This window comes from Lichenostomus cassidix, chromosome 5 (genome assembly GCF_008360975.1).
Source record: "Lichenostomus cassidix isolate B80296 chromosome 5, HeHo_3.0, whole genome shotgun sequence".
Lineage (NCBI taxonomy): Eukaryota > Metazoa > Chordata > Aves > Passeriformes > Meliphagidae > Lichenostomus > Lichenostomus cassidix.
In genome coordinates, this window is record NC_139486.1 from 7,853,229 (window position 1) to 7,868,214 (window position 14,986).

At 43.1% G+C, this 14,986-nt stretch overlaps 1 protein-coding gene and 1 long non-coding RNA gene across 2 annotated transcripts; one reads left to right on the forward strand and one right to left on the reverse strand.

Annotated features, from left to right (window-relative positions):
- Positions 1–1,396: 1,396 nt before the first annotated feature.
- Positions 1,397–7,995, reverse strand: LOC146435881 (uncharacterized). Its single transcript, XR_014852414.1, has 2 exons — positions 7,656–7,995; positions 1,397–4,938 (listed from the first exon to the last, which is right to left on the reverse strand). It is a non-coding gene; the product is annotated as an uncharacterized LOC146435881 (long non-coding RNA).
- Positions 4,889–14,938, forward strand: GPR132 (G protein-coupled receptor 132). Its single transcript, XM_085061186.1, is given in 3 exon segments — positions 4,889–4,994; positions 12,730–13,692; positions 13,695–14,938. Coding segments are annotated over 2 exon segments (1,110 nt in total). The 5' UTR covers positions 4,889–4,994; positions 12,730–12,743; the 3' UTR covers positions 13,856–14,938.
- The last annotated feature ends 48 nt before the right edge of the window (positions 14,939–14,986 follow it).

Below are 14,986 nucleotides of genomic sequence, written 5' to 3' on the forward strand. Positions count from 1 at the left end.
CCATTTCCTTTTCCTGTGTGCTTGCATGGCAGCCCCTGTACGTGTAAATCAGTACATCAAACCATTTACAGAGCATTATTTTCTGTTATCTCTGTTCTGCAAAACATTTCCTGCTTTCCTGTCTGCGGCATTTCTCTAAGGTGCCCCTCGGCACTGAGCCCCAGTGCAGACACACTGGGGTCACCCACAGGCTCCTGCCAGCTCTGTGACATCCTCCCTGAGCAGGGTGACAGCTTCCCAAAGCCACCCACCACTCGGTGCAGCCCTACAAGGTGGGATCTGCTGGGATCTTCGCCATGGAGAGCTGTCAGAGAGGGTCCCTGAGCACAGCAGGAGGAGCTGATGCAACATAAACACCAAAGCCCTTTGAAACTCTGCTGCATCAGCTGGGTCCAGCCTGGCTGCAGGGCAAACTGATGGAGGCTAAGGGGAAAACAACAGCAGCAAAACAAATGGTTGCATTTACAGCAGTGTTTGAGTGGGATTTGATTTATTTGAACCCCAGGTTTGTCCACATATACACTTCTGTGTATGTTCCTTGTCCTTCAGCCACTCTGCTCCCTTGGGGTTTTGAGTGGGAGGATGAATTTTATGACTTTGTTTCCACTGACAGTTTTTTTGTATTAACCTGAAATTTAATATCCAAGCACATAAGAGCCCTGCAGTAGCACAGAGCTCTGGGTAGTCACATTAGCTGTTTGCACAAGATGCAAAACCAACTTGAACTTCTCTCTGAGTCTCTGAGGGTTAAACCAACTTCAGTTGTTGGCCCAGTGCTGCTGCGGCTTGGAGTTTGTAGAAAAATTCTAAGTTAGTATTCTTCGAACTGCACACTTTTCCTCCCCATGCACTAACAACTATAACCTTTCTACCCCTGTGGGTGTTAGAGTTTCCTAGTATCAGGAGGTGTTTTCACAAGAAAAAACGCCAGACATCTCTGGTGGTCACAAGGCTGCACGTGCAGCGTGGCAGGTAGTGATGGGTGTCTGCTAACCCATTTTATTTATGTTTTCAGTTTTTATTCTGACAGCTGGAGCTGAACAAATGCACAAAGTGGATGGGCTGGGATGTTTGGGGACACACATGTTCAGAGATTGAATTCAAAGCGTGGAGACAAATTCACTGAGCTGCAGCAGCACACTTGCTGTCTCAGCTTCAGCCACGCCTCTGCAGCAGGACCTCCCAAAAAAGCTGTTAGATATAACCCCACCTTGTCCCAAGGACCCCAAGGTACAGACTGGCACCTCTCCACTCTTACCACACAGAGGACAAAGTGGTGTCAAAGGTCTCTCAGAATCCCTGTGTGACAGCCAGCTGTGCTCTGCCAGCAAGCTCATGACAGAGACCATATTAACCCCAGTGCATGAAGGTGTAGGACTGTCAAATGTGATGGAGCTTTTCTCTTCAGAGTGGGAGACCTTTCTTTGATGAGGGCATGATCAGTCACATATTCAGCTTAGCAGATTTCCATCCCTGAGGCACACAGTACATCACTGCACCAGTGAAAAAGGAGAACAGCCAAATTTCTACACACCATTCACAAAACCAGGCAAACTTAAAGCAGGAGGGCTTTCCAATACAGATGTGAGATGCAAACATTTATGAAGCCTGACTAAGCAGAAAGAATCTGACTGTGTCATCCCACCCATCACATGCAGGAAAGCCAGTGAATCAAAAATCTTAGCAACTGACAGCCCCACGTTTTTCATTTCCAGCAGCAGGACTGGAAAGTCTGGCTTCTGCCTTTCCTGCAGACTGCACACTATGGATTGGATGTGCATGGTCAGTCAGAAATCTGTGTGAGCTCTGTGCTGGGCTCAGCTCAGTGGTTTTGCCACTCAGCTGGCCTGGTTGCCAGGGTGGCACACGTAAGGGGAAGATGCTGCAGGTGGGAAGTGGCTGGGAGGAACCTGAGCTTTGGTTTTAGCAGAGTTTAACACAACCTGGCTTGAGGGATTGGTTGATCTTGATATAAATTGAAGAAAGCACCATGGCATGCTTTTTTCCCTGTCCCAGACCAACAACATCAAAGCCACTGTTGCAGACAACCCAAGTTTGAGCCACAAGTTACTGAGATTCTTTGCTAGGCACAGTTGTGTATCATACCAGTGCAGGAGCACTTGAACAGTGCTCAGCTAGAGGAGCACAGAGCAGAATTCAGTGCTCAGTGCTTCTTAGCCCCTGGTCACTGCTGTCCTACAGAGACTTGGGCATTTTCCTGCCTTGTTTGTAATGTTTAGAAAGTTATTTTTGCCATCCTGTACACACTGTGCTCCCCAGAGTGTCTGCAGCTCTGTCCCCATTCAGTGCGTGGTGACAGAAGAGACAGACGTTTGGCTGTTTCCTACCAAGACCTGTACTTCAAGATACTGTTTTCATTTTCCTCACTTCCCATGCTGCAAATTTAAAGCTATATTCTATAATTTCCCAAGAAAAATTAGCCTCAGTTACCTACAAATAGGATTCATGACTGTAAAAGTTGTCTTCCTGGGTAATCTTTTGCCTCCTATGACCATGACTTTATTCATTTGCAGGTGGAGGCAGGAGAGGCAGATGATGTGACATTTCCTCCATTTGTAGGTTCTTGGTCACAGCCAGGGGAAGATAATGTTAGCACAGAGCATTTTCATATGCAGTGGAACAGAGAAATATCCTACCAGCTTTTCTCTTGATAGTTTCGAAATTAAAGAAAAGGGGAGTGAAAAACTCAAGTCTAAAAGTCTTTCAAACACATTGGATCCCATCAGTCTTCCACAGCTATTTCTGTTCCCTGGTCAGTGGTGCACAAGCAATTTCTCCATCACAGTGCTGTGGGAAAATAAAAAACTGTGTTATGCAGAACTGAGTTAAAACAAAGCTGAACTTTTTTCTCTCTTATTCTTTGGACAGTCACTGCACCCCAGTAGGAAAATGATGAAGAATGCATAGAAGATATCTTGTATGCAGCTTAACTTGCTTGAGCATACTACCTTAAAGGCAACTAGCTAAATAGCACCTAGAAAATCATTGGCAGAAAGAAATATTCTCAAAATGCCCAAGCTAAACTCATCGAGGCTAAAAGAAACATTTCCATTTACTTCAATTTGATTTAGACAGAGGCCAGAGAGTTTCGGCACTCTGCTTTAAATGGTTCATCTGATCTTTTCTTACTGCCTAGGTAAGTTATCAATATAAGGTCAGTATGGCTCAGGCCAAAAATTATATTGCTGTACTGCTTGTATTATACCTACTGAAAACAGACTAAATTTACGGGAAATGTTTGGTTTGGTTTTGTCACCCACAGAAAGTCTAGCTTGGTGCTCATCTGCACTCACAGAAGGTCTTGTGAAAAGTTTTTGAAAGCACCTTCCAACATAAAATCATGAATCAGTCTTCAGCTTGCAGGACAGTGGTAGTGGGTGATGCTGATTGGGGCCAATACTACTGAGAAAAGCATGAAGAAGATAAATAGTACAATTTTTCAAGCCCAACTGGAAGATTCAAGGGCACAGAGATGTGTCATCTTTCATTTCTCTATGGAGAACCATGCAATTATCAAAGTTTCATCATAAAATCTAGCTAGAAAGTGCAAATGTGTCTCTGACTATCCTAAACCCCACATCAGGGAGAGCATAATGAGGCAGGTATTTGACCCCCCAGACAATTGCAGCCAAATGGGAACTGTGAACTGGTACATCACAAATACCACAGAGGAGCCCACTGGTCTCTGTGGAAACTCCAGTTCTTCAGGTCTGAGAGCACTCTGCTCTTTTCTATCCCACATTTCTGAGTGAAAGAATGGTCATCTACAGAGACAAATCAGCTGTAGTAATCTCAGAAACATTATTCCTTCATTCTTTGTGCTTTCCTTTGGGTTTGATTTCTACACAGAGAAGGATCAAGACAAAATCATGGCAGTGCATGGACTGGGTCCAGCACTATGTCCAGTCAGGCTGAGCTGGTAAATACAGAAATTTCACCTGTTCTCCCCACAGATGGAAACCAGCTTCAGCAGCTTCTTTCAAAATTCCCTCTGGTTCCTGAGAATAAATTGCTCTTTACAGAAAGAAGCTGCCTGAAAACTTAATAAATCTGGTCATAACTGACTTTCACTGAGTGACACACAGCATCTGCAAAAACACATGGGACATCTGTGTTTTTACAAAATCTGTGTTTTACAAAAACATCTGGGACAAACTCTGAGATGGCAAGAGAATATTGGGATCTTCTTCCTCCTCATAAAGCCTGAACTAGGGCACTCGGTAAAGATCATATGCTCCTTCTTATCAATGCCCTTTGCTATTAAGGAACTCCTGCGACTGAATTATTCTTCTTCTTGGAGGTGCTCAAACCACCATCTAATTTTCTTCAGCCTTTTCTAACCCAGCTGGCAGCAGAATAGGCTCTCCCCCCATCACCACTCCCTTTATTGGGCTCGAATATTGTTTCCTATCTAATTCAATACCCAGCCAATTCACACATCCTCAGGTGAGCTGTGTGGCACCCAGAGTGGGAATCACCTCCACTGCAGAAATAGGAGATAAGCACCTCCCGAGGAGCCTCAGGGCTTACTTGGGGCAGTTCCTCGGTCCCTTGTCCCTCCCTTGGGACACATTTGCACTGTGATCAAGGTGCACGCCCAGAACAGGAGCCCAAACAGAGCCTGGCAGTCACAAAAACAACCTCCCATCCCTGTACAAGGGACAGAATTCGACAGCAAACGCTTTGGTTTTGAGGCTGCTTCTCCTCCGGGGTGCTCTGCTGACACTGCTGACACAGAAACCTCCGCTTTCTGTTCACACCCAACTCAAAGTGACACATTTGGGGCTTCTGATGAAGCTGTGCCCACAGGACTTCTTTTAGCTCTCAGCACTACACGTGGTACCTTCAGCCACTTCCTGCAGTTCTGTTAGAGCAGCCTGCGAGCACAGCACGAGCTGGAGAGCTACATCGACTCCTCTGCGACAACCAGGGAAAAAAAAAGGAAAAAAAAAAAAAAGGGAAAAAAAAAAAAAGTAAGTGTTGCATCTCTGAGTCAAGGCATTGCTTCTGTTTAGCAGCATTTCCCTTTGTTCTGTTCTGGTCACTGCTTTTCCATGCCGTGTGTTTGTTTTCAAGAAATGCAGCTTGTTGATGTTTCACCATAGTCTAAATCTCCTTGTGATTGATATAGTTGCTGGGTCTGTACTAATTAATTGCAGTTGATTAAGTCCTTTCTACCTGTCTTCTTTATGAATTCCCTTTCCTATAAAAAACGTATTTCTCTTAGGAATCAACTTTAGTTTCAGTCAGAGGTAGATGATTATTAGGATCGAAGGATTTTGGCAGAATACAGGTTGCTGTGAGGTTAGCTTTAGCTATTACTGCAGTGCATGAGGCATGAATACAGAATTATAATAGAAATATGAATGCTGGGTTTCTTTTGAGGAGAATTCACATCCAGCCTTTCCTCTCATCCTTACTCTGCTGGAAAAGCAAGGCAGGCATTTAATTGTCAAGTTTACCTGCTGGTCTATAGTGACTAATTGGATACAGTACATTCCTTCTTTTTCTCCACCTTTTATTCACACAAATACTGCTGATCTCTGGCACTCAGGAATGTGGAGACTGAGTTAAAATTAACTTTTTTTTTTTTTTTTGGTCAAATATTTTGGGAGTTGACTACTTTGCCAAAGACCATCTGGGTTTATTTTAAACCTGTCCTTCTCATAATCCCACTTAGATCTGCTTCTGTCTCTTAAGCAGCAGCTCTTTAACTTTTAGTAACTTAATTGTGGGGAAGAGAGCTGTAGGGGGGAAACAAAACAAAACAAAAAAGCACTTATTCTGCTCGTTAGTGAGTAATGGGCAAGACTGATTTTCTGCTGAGAAGTTTTCCACAGTTCTGCGCACAGGACACTATATTTGAAGAAATCTCAGAGTTTGAATTGAGCACCACTCTGTACAGATTTCTGCCTGGAACTGAAGACGGATCTTCCAGGTTCAGCATTTCCCAAGCCTTTTGGGAGACACTGATCTCACAGCCTCACCGTGATCACACAAATAATGTTGCTGTCAAGTGTCAGGACACTTTGGGAAATATCTAGTAACTGGGATTTTTACATTACTAGCTTTCAGGGTAGACCCTAAGCGTGCCAACAAAGAATGAGATGCTCATTGTGGTAGATATATAAAGAGCCAGGAGAGCTCAGAGATGAGGATTCAGACAAAACACCACAAATTTAACAGAAGTGAGTGGGCTCACAAAGACATCAAGAGATGTGTGTACATGCAAAGAGGAATCTTTGAGCGTCACAGTTTTTGTTGGTATCACTAAAGTCCTCAGGGGAAAGCCCTGCTGTTGTCACAGCAGTGGATAGCCACAGGAGGTGACTCAGATGTCAAAAGGGAAAATGGAGGTTCTCCAATTAGTTGAGAGCAAATCATAGGACAAAAAGGAACAAAGAAAGCGTGTTTCATGGTAAATGGAGAAGGAGGAAATATTGGTGTCTGAGTTCAGAGCACCGTTAAACACCATTTGTAAGTGCTCTGTTAAAAATAGGATTTTTCAAGTAAAGAAGGCACTGTGATTTTCACAAAGGTTTGCAAATCCCATTTGCTGAGACACATCCACTTTTAGGCAAAAGTAAAACAATTTTGAAAGGAAGGTAGCTAGACTTGTCAGTGACAGCCAATATGTCAGTGAGCCCCAGTCTAACAGATCATTAAATTATTTTGGGCAGCTCCTTGCTCCGTTTTTCCCCAGCAACATCTTTAGTATTGATACTACCACAGCAGTGCAGCTCCCATGCCAGAGCAGTTTCTGGAGAGACCCACAAGGGCAATGCCAAGACTGCCATCGGGGAGAGTTAATCTACTGTCATCAGGTCAAAGCTCAACACTGTCTTTGCATTTTCCTACTCCTGGAGAAGAAAAGCCATCCTATCCATGCTCACTCTTTGCAGCACAATTAAACAACGCTCTGACTGGGGGATTTCAGAGGGATGAGACAAAACCATTGTGGGGATGCAGAAAGAGCCTGTAATCCCTGTGACTGTAATGATGGTAGTGAAGGTGTCAGTGCAGGAAGGGGGAAAGCTTATGAATTTGGGAGTTTGATCAGATGTGTCTGGTTATGAATAAATATTCTCTGCAAGTATCACTGCCTGGACACTGGCCCCTGAGCCAGCACCCTCTGACTTCCAGCAACCTGAGCATCAGAAGAGGTATGATTTTTACTATTTGTGAATCTCCTGGGACAGCAGCAGTTCGAAAACCACAGACTTGGGACAGAGGGAGGAAAAGCAGCAGCAGGATGGTGAAAGGCAGGAATGAACTGTGGCAGTGCAGAGACCACATAACAGGGAAAGGCTGACCCAGGTGATGACAGACTGCAGAAGGTGACCAGGTCAGCAATTAAGGGCAGAGCCTGGGTAGGGTTCAGCAGTGACAGACCAACAGCACACAGGACCACAGGTTTTGTCTGTGGTCACACAAAACCCTTGACCATTAATAAAAACAATAAATGGGAAACAAACAGAGCCACTGGCCAGCCACCATCAACAGTCAAATGTAGACAGGCAAAGCCACTTACCTCGAGGTAGGACAACTGAATAGTCACTAAAACTCACACCAACTCTGCTTCAATTAGACACACTCAGCTCTAACGGTGTGCCAGCATAGCCAGACCTCCTCACCTTGTTAAAACAGCTTGTTCCTGATGTCCCAGCCTGTTCTCCAACATCCCAGCCTGCTCTGTCAGGAGTCCAGAGCAGTATCCATTCACTTGTAAACCCTTAGTGCTAAATCTGCTGGCACTTGGCTGTGCTTCAGCATCCATGAGCACCCTGGTGCAGGAGGGTGGAATGGGAATCACCTCTTTTTAAACTTTGTAGATCCAGCACGACCCAGTAGGAAAGTTTGGTCACTTGGGTTTCCAAATGAGCCACTTAATTAACAGAAGTCATTTACAATTAGCCCCCCCTGCCAAGGCTACCAATTAAGTTGCAATAGCTTTAGGGAGTCATTGAGCTTGAGTGCCTGATGGTTTCAGGTGTGAAGAAGAGGATGTGAAGCAAAGACACTTTCAGCTGCTCACTTTCACTGCCACTGCTCCAACAACTACACTTCCCTTAACCCTTTGTCTTGACAGGTTTTCTAGCTTAGCCTCAGATTTCTGACAGCTTTCCTGGGCTTCCTGATGCCTCTCCTCCATGGAGCCATTCCTGTGGCTCTGAGATCTTTTCCACACAAGCTGGTAGCTACCAGGGAGTAAATCTGCCCTGCAGTAGCTGCACTCTGATGCTCTCAGGGAGGATGGAGAAGCTTTCCTAGGGCCAAAGCCCCAATATCATGACTCACAGCCTTTGAGTCATGAGACTGGAGAAGAAAGTTTCCTGGTACAGGTTCACCTGTGAACTTCCCCTACCTACAACATAGGACATTTAAGCAGTTTTACGTGCCTTTATATGTGTTGAATAATGTGGTTTTAAAGCCAGTATTAGATTCTTTTGTCAACATATTTCTCTCCCACCCACCAGACATTCTTCTCTCCTGTGCAGTCCCCCTCCAGATAGTATAACATGGCACTAGGACACCCAGATTAGGGAAGGATCACTTTTTTAAACTTGATCCTTTGTCAAACCTGAATCATGACAGTTCCCCTTAGTAATACCACAGCTGCTCATTTTAGCAAACTAGTACATTCAGTAGTATTGTGGGATTTCTAGACTGGGGAAAGGGAGAAGTGCATGTGTGGATTTACGTAAAAACCTGCACACAGGTATTTAAAAATCTACAGTCATTGAGAGTTCACATCTATGAATAGTGTTATCACGAGGTAAATCAAATATCTTTCCTTCATCAGAAAACATTGCTGAGCTCCCCTCCTGCAAGGCAATGGATTAATAACTTCTCTCTTTTACCCTATATATTCTTTATTTTTAAATTTATTACTATCTTTATTTTAATATCTTTATAAAAATGCTTATATCTGCATCATATCTCATATCTACAGTATAAATTAAATATTAAGGCTATATAACTAATCCCAAGGTCTTGCTGCTTTCAGCCTAGAAATGCCCCATAACTTGTTTTAACCAGCATTAGTCAAGAGAGGGGTTACCTCTTTCACCAGTAGAAGAAAGATATTTTAAGAGAGAATTGTGCTCAGGCTGGATTCCCAGGATAGCTTTAAAACTTTAAAACACTTTTTTTTTTCTAAACAGAGTTTTGAAACGATTTAGTGTCAAGATTACATATTCATCTATTATATTCAGATATGAAATGATGTTGCTTGAAAATACACGGTTTTATGTTCAAATTTCATATTGTATACCTTCAAATCCCACTATGTTGTCTGTATCAGTAAAAATGGTTGGTCAGATGGGTTACCAGGTGGAGCCATGGCTGTTTCTCCTTTTTATGCTGAGATTTGCTTATAGGAGCGATTTCCTCTACTAATTTATTAATAATGAGAAAAAGAAAAAACAAAGCAGTTCACTGACTTGCTGGGCTAATGGGCCATGATCTATTTCTACTCAAAGACACCATAAACATTTTTTCTACTTTCAAGAACAGCAGAGCAAATAATCCACAGCAATTTCTTGCTTTCCTCTCAAGAGACACAAAAGGTTATTAGCTGATAATTTACAGGCAGGTCGTGTAAGTTTTGCATGAGAAGCAGAAGCCCAGGTTCAGATGCTGAAGGAGTGACATTACTGGTGACAAGCACTGTAGGCAGTAAAAATGTCACATCTGGGAACTGATGTCTTTCAATATTAGATTTGAGTGTCCAGCTGACATCCTGCTGGCATCCTTGTGTCAAATAGTTCCAGCCCCACATTCTACTAAGAAAAGCACACAAAATCCCTCAGGAGAAACTCAGGTCCTCTTTCACTGAAGGCTGGTTTATGCTTTAAGACACACAGGTTGTTTTCCTCTACGGATATTGGGGACAGGAAGAAAAGTGTGAAGGGAAAATTTGTTTCAGTTTTAACCATCATAGAGGTTATTTTACATTGTTCTTAATATCCATATCAATGCCTCAAAACTTTCAGCTTTAACAATAATCCTTGGCATGGATGAATGATTAGAAAAATATTAGAAAATAAAAATATTTTCATGAATGTGCTTTGCTCAAGTAATTGTTCTCATGTTATGGATTTCACTTTGTCTTTTTTCTCTTCTGTCCCTCTGTATCCCAGGTGAGTTAATCCAAAGACTTACACCCAGTCTCTCTCCAACTATTGTGCTTTATTTTTGACATATCCTTCCCTTCCTTGTAGCCATAGCTGTAATTTTCTTTTTTACTTTTTCTAATACGGGTTATTTTTATCACTCCAACTTCTCCTTTGGAAATTTAAACAGTTTCACATGAGCCGTTTGTAGACAAATCACAAAAAAAAATAGGCAAAGTGAAGCCTTTTGCTTTCCTGCTTGTTTTCACTTCCTTTTTTTTTACACTTCAGTGTAAAAGACTTATCTTGAGAAAAGATTAATGCAACAGGCCCAAATGAGCAGCAGGAGCCACTCCATTTTAGGAGTAAGAAATGCAATTATATATTTCTCTAAGAGCGTGGACACAACACAAGAACTTTAGAAATGAAAGAGTGTAAATACAGAGCAGGCATGAAGCAAATCTTAGCAGATTACCCCATCTTCTAGTGATTTGTGCTCAGGTGCTTCCTGAGCCAGAGGTGATGTCTCTGTCCTGGAAGATGAGATGTTTTGCTCATCTTGAAGGTGAGAAACATGACTGTGGTTTGTTGCATGCAGTGAGGCTCACAGAGCAAGAAGCCTCAGAGTGCTGACAAAAATACATTGAGCTGTTGATGCAAGACACAGCTAGGACGTGCTGTAACGCCTAGGTATGGTTGGTGAGTCCTAGCATATCAGGATAGGCCACAGAAAGGTGAAAACAGCTACTTTGGAGAAGGTTTGCTCAACTGAAAGCTGCAGGGCAGCAAACATAACTCATTGGAACAGCTTGTATCTCACAAATGTGTCCTCAGATATTTCTCATCCTTGGCATTGTCACTATGTTTGACCCCTTTATAAATGCTTGAAAATTGCTGGGTGTGATAAATCTCAAGTTCTGGTGTTCAAACCAAAACTGGTTATCACAAATATTAATAGAAAATGGTGTGTAGTTTTTTTAGTTGTGTAATTATTACTGGTTTTCATTTGAATTAATATTTGAGATGCAGGTTAGCCTCGACATCCCAAAGGAAGACAGAACTGGGAATCATCTGGGCTGACCCAAGCATCAAACCATTAAACTCTAAAGGCCTGAGAAGAAGATACAAATGTGCTTTCAGTTGAAGAGGGGTGTAGTGGCACAGAGAAACTGACTTTAGTCACAGGGTGGATTGTGGTGTTACTTCCTTCCCCTTACCGAGGTGTCAACAAAAGGGGCAATGTCACCAGGAGAAATTTCATAAATTGTCTGCTGAATGCTGCTTTGTGATCTTCAGTTTGAGTAGGAAACCCCTCTGCAGGCCTGGAGAGCTGGGTGGAGACAAGTGAAGCTCCAAACTGGGGGTGGATGCAGTGGCCAGTGGAAGGAGACTCTTCCCTGGACAGGGCTGAGAGCCTGGAGGAGGTGAGGAGTGGAGCAAATGGGTGGCCTCCTCTCCTCCTTCCTGCCATTGGGCTGGGACATAGAGCATTCCTGCTGGGCAGGACACAAGCTCCCAAGATGGTAAGCCAAAGCTCCAGGACAGTCCTTCAGCACATGCCTTTTCTCTATAAGGGTAAATCCATGCCTGTGGCTGCACTTTGTCAGCCAAGGTGTCATGCTTGGCAGCTGACAGTAATTAAGGGTGGAGGTCTCTTCAGCTCAGCCCTGTGGCTTGGTCCAAATACCAAGAGCCAAGGAAAAATGCCTGCTCCAGGCAGGTAGCTTAGAAAGTCCCAGGCATCTCCTTCCTGAGGCTCCCTCCCAGGTGCTGAGCATGAGAAGGAGACTTGGAGAAAAAGTGGGAGGGGAGGAGACAAGACAAACAAACATTGGGAGCCATGTGTCTACAGAACTCTCCCACCATTTCCTCCCTGCCCTGCACCATCACTGACTGCTCCAGGGGAAGCTGCACAGAAAGGAGAATATTCACACAAGCACAGGATCAAGAGAAGCATGCAAAGCCAGGAGGAGGGGAGGAGAGAGCACCCTCAACCACTCCTGAAGGCTTTTTATTGAGGTGTGTGGGTAGATATTGGAATCTGACACCACTTCAGGCCACTCCCTTGCGTCCGGTCACTAGTCTGAGTACTGTGCCATCTTCCCCACACTGCAGTGAGGATTCTCTTTGCCACTCATTCTTAAGACAGGAAAATACTGAATCTAAGTCTAAATATGTCTAAGATACTCTGCAACTTCATCTACCTGACTTCTGTAGGCTGATCCCCATGTGAGATTTTGGGTGCAGGTGATGCATGGCATGAGAAATTATGGGGGTTTTAGCATTTACAGCATGATTTTAGAATGGGAAGTGACAGAAAGGAGATGAATGGTTTTAAGTCCAGGGACAAAATTTCAGATCCCCCTTAAGAGGACTTCACATACCCACCAGACTCCAATCCAGCACTCAGAGGTGGAGGGATGTGACCCTCTCTTTCTCAGTTCCTCTGTCTGGGGAGGCACCTTTCAAACATCCCACTTGCTTCACTGACTTGTCAAGTTGGCACCTATGGGACCATAACTTTTACTGACACATTTTTAAATGATGCAATGCTAACTTTCCACCTTGTCTTCTGATTCTCAGGAAACACCAGCTGGAAAAAGAATAATGGCAGATTGTCTACCTCCAAATGGTAGCTCCACTTGCTCAAGTATGCCCTACCAGGAGAGCCAGACCCTTCTGATTGCTGTTTACAGCATTGTTCTTGCTATAGGCCTTCCAGCAAACTGCTTAACTTCTCTGCTTACGTTTGCACAGATCCAAAGGAAAAATGTAGTTGCCATCTACATTTTCAGTTTATCATTGTGTGAGCTGATGTATTTAAGTACCTTGCCTTTCTGGATTATCTACGTGCGAAACAGGCACATATGGCCCATGGATGAAACTGCTTGCGAAATAATAGCGTTCATCTTTTTCTGCAATATCTACATCAGCATTCTGCTTTTGTGCTGCATCTCTGTGGATCGTTACGTGGCACTGGTGTATTCTCTGGAATCCAGGGGGAGAAGAGGACAGAAAAAGGCCACCATAATAGTCTGTTTTCTCTTTGCTGTGGTTGCAGCAATCCACAGTCCAATATTTTCCATGAATGATTCGCGAGAAACTAAAAACGTGACAACAAACGGAACTTGCTTTGAGACAGTACCCCTTGACATAAAATTGGCTTCTTACGGCATTGCTAGATTCCTGTTTGGATTTGCCATACCCTTCACAATCCTAATTTTTACAAACTACAAAATTTTCCAAACTACAAAAAGAAGCAGCAGCTTGACTTGTCACCAAAAAGCCAAAGTGAAGCATATGGCAATTACCATTATTGTTATTTTCTTGATCTGCTTTGCTCCATACCATGTGGTGCTCATAATAAGAGCCATATACTTTTTGTTTCATCAGGACTGTCCATGTCCATTTGAAAAGGATATATATTCCGTTTTTACGGTGTTTCTGTGTTTAGGCACTGCGAACAGTGTTGCTGATCCAATCATTTATGTGCTGGTCAGTGAAAATGTCAGACAAGACTGTTATGGGAGCCTGAGAAGATGGAGATGGAACTCATCCAGCTAAATTCATCCATTAATCACAAGACTGACAGCAGAAAATTGGAAACACCAAAAGAATCAGAGGAAGGGGGCCAAAGAAAAGACAACAAAGACATAACAGTTTCATCTGACATTCAGAAGGCCTGTACTAGTGGCAGAGACGGGGAAGGTGACAGCTAGCTGGTATCTGCTGGAACAAATAAGAAGTCCCGAATGCCAGCTGCAGGCTGCAGGACACAAGTATTTACATGCTGACATCATCTTACACATCCTGCATGCACCAGCAACACCTTGAGGATGCTACAGGAGTGATAATTCACATTTCTCTTTATCTCCTACAATAAACTTTGCCGACTAGTATCATTGGTGGAAATACTGCTTTGCTAAGGATATGTGGAACTAACGAAATAATTTACTTTGACTCAAATTTGGATCTTAAAAGCTTATTTTTGGAATCTTTTTTTCTCATATGAAACAAAACCAGTTTTATCTTCAGCGCAAAATTTTAAAAAAAGCACTGCTGAGGAGAACAATGACAACAATGTACTATCCTTATGGTTGAAATTTTTGCTTCTTGAGATGGTACATGTTCAGATTCTCATACATGTACTCTGCTGTTAACATTTGTGGTTAACCAGTGGAAAATATTAAAAATTAGTAAGTCTTTCAATGAGAGCCTTGAAAGTTTTCCTCATACTTCAGTATGTGGCTTTAGCTACATTGCACATTCTAGGAGAATCAAAGGGCAAAACAATGGCCTGGTGACCAATGCAGACCAACAGTGCTGCTGCTGCATTAGCCAAGATCCTGCACTGCCCTCAGATTCTTAAAATGTACAATTCTAATGCTTGATAGTTTACAATTAGTACATTTTACTTGTTTCATGGTCAAACCCAGAATGCACTATAGTATCTAGAAAACATACATTTCCAAGTGGAGTCAGGGACTCTTTTTATGCCATCTCCAAATGTTTGTTGAACTCGCATTTCATTTCTGACTCTGCTAACCCTTCCCTTTTGTTATTGATCCCACTTTTACTGTGTAGGAGTCTGTAGAAGACAAGGATAGGCTGATAGATGGTATGGAAGGTTGGCAGTCTGGAGAGCACAGTCCTTCCTCCCCACAGATGGGAACTCCCTCGGACATGCCGGGGCAAATTTCATTGTTGCTGCTGCTGCTGCTGCTTTCATTATGAATAACTTATTGATAGCAGTTCCTTGTGCCTTCAAACAAGAATTTAATAAATAAGAATGATACAACTTCTTCATGTTTTTATGTCATTTGACAGACAGAGATCGTGAATCAATTTGA